Raw genomic sequence first — 7,837 nt, 5'->3', positions numbered from 1 at the left:
TGTACAACCAAGTTTGTGTTGAGAAAGTTGTTGTAGATACATGCACACAAGAGGTTGCAAAGGAGAATGAGCAACTCAAGCAAGAAGTAGCTCGCCTCATCAAGGACTTGACTCAAGTGAAAGGCAAGGCGAAGCAAACCCAACTTCATCAAGATAACACTGTCAAGGGAGTGAAGAAGCTTGATGAAGGACAAATCGTGGTTTGTTACGTGTGCCAGAAGGAAGGTCACAAGTCCTATGAGTGCAAGGTGAAGAATGGGGGAGGAGCAAAGAAGAAGGAGAAAAAAGAAACAAGCAAGCTCTCCAATACCTACACCAACAAGGTGGACAAGAAGGCCTCCACACCTTATCTCTTGAAGAAGAAGAAAAATGACAAGGTGGTGGCCATCAAGGTGAACAAGCAAGCCAACAATGGGGTCAAACATTTTTGGGTGCCAAAGAAAATCATTTCAAACATGAAGAGCACCAAGAAGGTTTGGATCCCAAAAGGGAAGTAAGAAGTCCGTCGGACTCGGGGAATTTGGAGACTTGGCAAAGTTTGGGTGCATTTCATGGGGTGCATCATGATGGACAAAGTCATTGCCAAGTGGGTTGTGAATACTATGGACCCAAATTCCCCTTCCCATGTTAGGTAACTAGATGTCATTACTTTCAATTAGTTTTCATTTCAATTGGTATTGTTTTTCAATTGATTTACTCTTAAAACATCTAGTTATCTTTCATACCTATGTTTGTATCTACATGCTTAAATCTTTTGTCATGCATTCAAAAGGTATATCATATGGTAGGCTTGCTCGGTTTCATGATCAACCCTTGGAGCAAACTTACATGGTTTAAAATTGTTTAGGAGCACGGCACATAGCTTATTTTACAATTATTTATCTAATATGTGCCAAAGTCCAAATTGTAGATAATCTCTCCCAAATATCATCTTTCAAATGGTATTTTGATACTTAAATCAATGTGCACAAATTTTACAAGTACTCAACACTTGTGTGCACAAATTTAGGGGGAGCTTAATCTGCAAGTTGGATGCCTTGAGACTAACACCTTTTTAAGCTTATCTTGTGTGTAGTGGTCTGATTGCAAGGAAAATGGAGTCCCCGGAGGAAAGCATTATACTTCAATTGGTAGAAATCAAATTGATTTTCACATGTGGTATTTCTAAACCAATATTACCATGTTGATCTCTCTTTGATATTTATTTGCTTTCTCCATGCATTATATAGATTAACCTCTCTTGTGCAATAAATTGCTAATTATACATATGCTTTGCTTTCTACCATATGTATGCATATATTTAGGGGGAGCTTAGTCTATATAATGTGAGAGTCAAATTTTGTGATCCATTTCACTCTGTACACAAAGGACCATGAAATTTAACCCTTCCTTGTACTACTAATGTCTTCCTTTTCGGTGTTTGATGCCAAAGGGGGAGAATTTGAAGGACCAAAGGCAAGCATCAAGTTGATGTCTACAAGTGGTAATGGTCTGGAAAAGGGAGAAAAGTGAATTATAGGTTAGTCTAAGTAATGGGAGAATTTCTTTTTAGAAAGCTAGACCTTAATCCATAATATCACATGGGGACATTTGCAAGGGCAAGACAAGCTTTTAAGTAAAGTTTTAATTGGTTTCTGTCAATTAGTATCATATAACTTTGCCCTTCGCATTGTATCCTAGCAAGTAGATAGTTTTTAACTTCCAAATTCTTATTATTTGCTTGCTTTGGTCGTGTTGTCATCAATCACCAAAAAGGAGGAGATTGTAAGGAAAATGGACCCTAGGCCCATTTACTTTGGATTTTGGTGTTTGATGACCAACACAACCAAATAGGACTAATGAATTTGCAAGTGTTTGTTTTGTAGTCCAATAGGGTGCAAGACGTGACTTTGACGAAGGCGACGTGATGATCTGATGATCAACACCTTAAGCAAGACTTTAGGAGCACAAGAAAAGACCCAAGATATCAAGCAAAGTCTAAGCATGAAGATAGGAACCAAGCCGTACGCAAGATCGCGAAGAAACGTGCTCGCAGAGGCGACCGGACGCTAGAAGCACGACCGGACGCTGGACCGGTGGCTCGGTAGACAGGCGACCGGATGCAAGGACCGGGCGCTGGTGGCAACCGATCGGACGTAGGAACGCAGCATCCGATCGAGTACAGAAAGGTTCTAGAGCGGCATATCTGCGACCGGACGCGTCCGGTGGCAGGCGACCGGATGCTGGCAGGCGACCGAACACTGGCCAGCGTCCGATCAGCACATTGCCAGCTCAACGGTCGGGACGACCGGACACGTCCGGTTAGGACGATTTAGCATCCGGTCAGTAGCAGTTTTGCGGGAATTCGACCCCAACGACTACTTTCTCAGGGGGGGCTTATAAATACAACCTCCAACCGGCCATTTGAGTAGTGTGGAACTGAGGAAGCATACCAATGGTGTTGATACACCATTTTAGTGATCTCCATATGCATAGTGCTTAGTGTTTTATTAGGTGATTAGCATAAGTGCTTTGCGAAGTGCTTAGGTTGATTAGACCACCGCTTATGCGCTTGCTCTAGGTTTATGCCTAGTGTTTAATGAGGTTTGCCTACCTCTTGCCACCCCGTGCTTGCGAGCACAAGTGTTGTACATCGGAGGGGCTTGAAGTCTTTCGAGATCACACCAACCGCGGTTGTGGTGTGGCCGCCACCGTGTACCGGAGGGAACAAGGCACACGGCGTTTCGGCCGGAAGCTTGATAGTGAAGACGGCGGGGAGCATCCGGGAGAGGCTTGCCGAGAGGCACATCGGAGACCCACTTGCGTGTGGGGAAGGCCCGAGGCTATCCACGGAGTTACCCGACCGGGAGCTTGGCCCTTGTGAGGGATTCCTTGCAAGGAGCTCCAACGAGGACTAGGGGGAAGCTTACGCGCTTCTCGATACCTCGGTAAAAATACCGGAGTCGTCGACGGGAGTTTGCATATCTCTACCTTGATCTTTAGCTTCTGCATTTACATTGATTACTTTACTTCTTTTGCGGTAGAGATAGCAACACACTAGCAAAACCGTAGTTGCACATTTAGATAGTTTATCTTTTGCATAGGTTTTGCTAAGGTTAGAAAAAGAGGCCATAGTTTTGAGTTAGAGTTTTAAATTGCCTAATTTACCCCCCTCTTAGGCGTCACGGTCCCCTTTAGAGGTGTCACATAGGGGTGCCGTATGGGGTGTTTGGATACTAATAAAAAAACAAATTACAGAATCCGTCCGTAATCCGCAAGACGAATTTATTATACCTAATTAATCCGTCATTAGCACATGTTTACTGTAGAACCACATTGTCAAATTATGGACTAATTAGACTTAGAAAATTCGTCTCGCAAAACAGTCTCAATCTGTGTATTTAGTTTTATAAATAGCCTATATTTAATACTTAATGCATGTGTCTAAGTATTCAATGAAATTTAGGACGTGGAAACAAACACCCTCTGAACCTGGCTAGTTGAGCGCGGCTCTCAGCTCCTTTTTATAGACAGCTTGTCTCCCATGCACGAGATTATAGGTCTCCCCCGCATGCAACGACCACCACACGACGGCCACCCCCGTCTCCTCCTCATATTCTTCCGCCTCTCGCCTCCATACTTGGTTTGCAAACCATCGCACGCATGCAGCTGGGCGTGGACGGGAGCACGCTCGCGTAGCGGGCGCCGTGCGAGTGAATGATCGAGCCATGGGCACGTGCACGTAACAAGCAAGCAAGCCAGCGAGTGAACAAGGACGGAAGATGTCAAACCCGCCGCAGAAGAAGGCGATCCGTAACCCCGGCGCCGGCGCCAGCGGGCCGGCGGGGAACACGGTGAAGTTCGCGCGGCGGACGGCGAGCGGGCGGTACGTGAGCCTGTCCCGGGAGGACATCGACATGGAGGGCGAGCTGGCGGCGGACTACACCAACTACACGGTGCAGATCCCGCCCACGCCCGACAACCAGCCGATGATGGACCAGGCGTCCGTGGCCATGAAGGCCGAGGAGCAGTACGTCTCCAACTCGCTCTTCACCGGCGGGTTCAACAGCGTCACGCGCGCCCACCTCATGGACAAGGTCATCGAGTCCGAGGTGACGCACCCGCAGATGGCCGGCTCCAGGGGCTCCCGCTGCGCCATGCCCGCTTGTGACGGCAAGGTCATGCGCAACGAGCGCGGCGAGGACATCGACCCCTGCGAGTGCAGGTTCAAGATCTGCCGCGACTGCTACCTGGACGCGCAGAAGGACGGCTGCATCTGCCCGGGGTGCAAGGAGCACTACAAGATCGGCGAGTACGCCGAGGACGACCCCAACGACGCGTCGTTGGGGAAGCACTACCTGCCGGGGCCCGGCGGCGGCATGATGAACAACAGCAAGTCCCTGCTGGCGCGGAACCAGAACGGCGAGTTCGACCACAACCGGTGGCTCTTCGAGAGCTCTGGCACCTACGGCTACGGCAACGCCTTCTGGCCCAAGGGCGGCATGTACGACGACGACCTGGACGACGAGGGCGGCCCCGGCGGCGGCGGGGGCGGCGACGGCATGCTCCCCGAGCAGAAGCCGTTCAAGCCGCTGACCCGCAAGATACCCATGCCGACGTCCATCATCAGCCCCTACCGGATCTTCATCGTCATCCGGATGTTCGTGCTCCTCTTCTACCTCACGTGGCGCGTCCGCAACCCCAACATGGAGGCGCTCTGGCTCTGGGGCATGTCCATCGTGTGCGAGATCTGGTTTGCCTTCTCCTGGCTGCTGGACATGCTCCCCAAGGTGAACCCCGTGAACCGGAGCACGGACCTCGCCGTGCTCAAGGAGAAGTTCGAGACGCCGTCGCCGTCCAACCCGCACGGCCGCTCCGACCTGCCGGGGCTGGACGTGTTCGTGTCCACGGCCGACCCGGAGAAGGAGCCCGTGCTCACCACGGCCACCACCATCCTGTCCATCCTGGCCGCGGACTACCCGGTGGAGAAGCTGGCGTGCTACGTGTCCGACGACGGCGGCGCGCTGCTCACCTTCGAGGCCATGGCGGAGGCGGCCAGCTTCGCCAACATCTGGGTGCCCTTCTGCAAGAAGCACGACATCGAGCCCCGCCAGCCGGACAGCTACTTCAGCATCAAGGGCGACCCGACCAAGGGCAAGCGGCGGTCGGACTTCGTCAAGGACCGGCGCAAGGTGAAGCGGGAGTTCGACGAGTTCAAGGTGCGCATCAACGGCCTGCCGGACTCCATCCGCCGGCGCTCCGACGCCTTCAACGCCCGCGAGGACATGAAGATGCTCAAGCACCTCCGCGAGACCGGCGCCGACCCGGCCGAGCAGCCCAAGGTGAAGAAGGCGACGTGGATGGCGGACGGCACGCACTGGCCGGGGACCTGGGCCGTGTCGGCGCCGGACCACGCAAAGGGAAACCACGCCGGCATCCTACAGGCACTGCTGCTGATTGCATTGACTGATTGATTGATTCTCGTCCTAGCCTACACACACACGTCGCCACAATTGGCAATTGGCAGGTGATGTAATGTATGCATGGCAATTGACAATCTGCAGGTGATGCTGAAGCCTCCTTCTCCCGACCCACTGTACGGGATGCACGACGACGAGCAGCTGATCGACTTCAGCGACGTGGACATCCGTCTCCCGATGCTGGTGTACATGTCCCGCGAGAAGCGTCCCGGCTACGACCACAACAAGAAGGCCGGCGCCATGAACGCCCTGGTGCGCTGCTCCGCCGTGATGTCCAACGGGCCCTTCATCCTCAACTTCGACTGCGACCACTACATCAACAACGCGCAGGCTATCCGCGAGGCCATGTGCTTCGTGATGGACCGCGGCGGCGAGCGCATCGCCTACATCCAGTTCCCGCAGCGCTTCGAGGGCATCGACCCCTCCGACCGCTACGCCAACAACAACACCGTCTTCTTCGACGGCAACATGCGCGCGCTGGACGGCCTGCAGGGCCCCATGTACGTCGGCACGGGCTGCATGTTCCGCCGCTTCGCGCTCTACGGCTTCGACCCGCCGCGCACCACCGAGTACACCGGCTTGCTCTTCAAGAAGAAGAAGGTGACGCTCAGCAAGGTGGCGGACCCGGCGGGCGAGACGGACACGCAGTCGCTCAACCACAAGCAGGGGCAGGGTGGGGCGGTGGACTTCGACGCCGAGCTCACGTCGATGATTGTGCCCAGGCGGTTCGGCAACTCGTCGGCGCTGATGGCGTCCATCCCCGTGGCCGAGTTCCAGGCGCGGCCGCTGGCGGACCACCCGGCCGTGCAGCACGGGCGTCCCCCCGGGTCGCTGACGGTGCCCCGGCCGCCGCTGGACCCGCCGACCGTGGCGGAGGCCGTGTCCGTCATCTCCTGCTGGTACGAGGACAAGACGGAGTGGGGGGACCGCGTGGGCTGGATCTACGGCTCCGTGACGGAGGACGTGGTGAGCGGCTACCGCATGCACAACCGCGGGTGGCGCTCCGTCTACTGCATCCCCAAGCGCGACGCGTTCCTGGGCACGGCGCCCATCAACATGACGGACCGCCTCCACCAGGTGCTGCGCTGGGCCACCGGCTCCGTGGAGATCTTCTTCTCCCGGAACAACGCCTTCCTGGCGTCGCGGAGGCTCATGTTCCTGCAGCGGGTGGCCTACCTCAACGTCGGCATCTACCCCTTCACCTCCATCTTCCTGCTGGTCTACTGCTTCATCCCGGCGCTGTCCCTCTTCTCGGGCTTCTTCATCGTGCAGACGCTCAACGTCGCCTTCCTCTGCTACCTGCTCACCATCACCATCACCCTCATCGCGCTGGGCATCCTCGAGGTCAAGTGGTCCGGCATCGAGCTCGAGGACTGGTGGCGCAACGAGCAGTTCTGGCTCATCTCCGGAACGAGCGCGCACCTGTACGCCGTGGTGCAGGGGCTGCTCAAGGTCATGGCCGGCATCGAGATCTCCTTCACCCTCACGGCCAAGGCGGCGGCGGAAGACAACGAGGACATCTACGCCGACCTCTACGTGGTGAAGTGGTCCTCGCTGCTCATCCCGCCCATCACCATCGGCATGATCAACCTCATCGCCATCGCCTTCGCCTTCGCGCGCACCGTCTACAGCGACAACCCGCGCTGGGGCAAGTTCATCGGCGGCGGCTTCTTCAGCTTCTGGGTGCTGGCGCACCTCTACCCCTTCGCCAAGGGGCTCATGGGCCGCCGCGGCAAGACACCCACCATCGTCTTCGTTTGGTCGGGACTCATCTCCATCACTATCTCCCTGCTCTGGGTCGCCATCAGCCCGCCGGAGGCCAGCGCCGGCGGCCGCAGCGCTGGCTTCCAGTTCCCTTGATGATGACATCGATCGGCCGGCTAGCTTTAATTTAATTCGTCAGATGCCAGTTCCGTTCCGTGTTCCTGATGACGTGTACGTGTCACATCGATCAGTGGTGCTGCACGTGCGATAGGTGAGCAAAGTAACTACCCTTGTTTAGTTCAAAAAACTCTCAACTTTGACACTATGCAAAAAGAAGATTTCCCGTCACATCAAACTTACGGTACATGTATGGAGTACTAAATATTGACGAAATCAAAAACTAATTGCACAGTTTGGTTGTACTTTGCTAGACGAACGTTTTGAGCCTAATTAGTCAACGATTAGACAATTATTACCAAATAAAAACAAAACGCTACAGTGTATCTACAGTGCGGGCGAATTCAGCCGGCGCCGAATCTGGCCGGAACTAAACAGGGCCTAGAGACGTGTCAAATCTTCTTGTGTTGAGTTTCGACTACTTGTTCTCTGGTAGGGTTAATCGTCGATCAGCGTCGTTTCTATAGACAAATGGAATTGTTCAGCTCAAACTGAAA

The 7,837-nt window shown here is 53.9% G+C and overlaps 1 protein-coding gene across 1 annotated transcript; it reads left to right on the top strand.

The window, feature by feature from the left end:
• The first annotated feature begins 3,586 nt into the window (after positions 1 to 3,586).
• Positions 3,587 to 7,623, top strand: LOC136477276 (cellulose synthase-like protein D3). The gene is made up of 2 exons (XM_066475399.1): positions 3,587 to 5,423; positions 5,544 to 7,623. Exons 1-2 carry the CDS (start codon positions 3,762 to 3,764, stop codon positions 7,317 to 7,319), a joined length of 3,438 nt encoding a protein of 1,145 aa, XP_066331496.1. The 5' UTR covers positions 3,587 to 3,761; the 3' UTR covers positions 7,320 to 7,623.
• Positions 7,624 to 7,837: the final 214 nt, after the last annotated feature.

The sequence above is a fragment of the Miscanthus floridulus genome, chromosome 8 (genome assembly GCF_019320115.1).
Source record: "Miscanthus floridulus cultivar M001 chromosome 8, ASM1932011v1, whole genome shotgun sequence".
Taxonomy (NCBI): domain Eukaryota; kingdom Viridiplantae; phylum Streptophyta; class Magnoliopsida; order Poales; family Poaceae; genus Miscanthus; species Miscanthus floridulus.
Note: the sequence above shows the minus strand (reverse complement) of the source record. Positions and strands in the feature narration are given on the sequence as shown.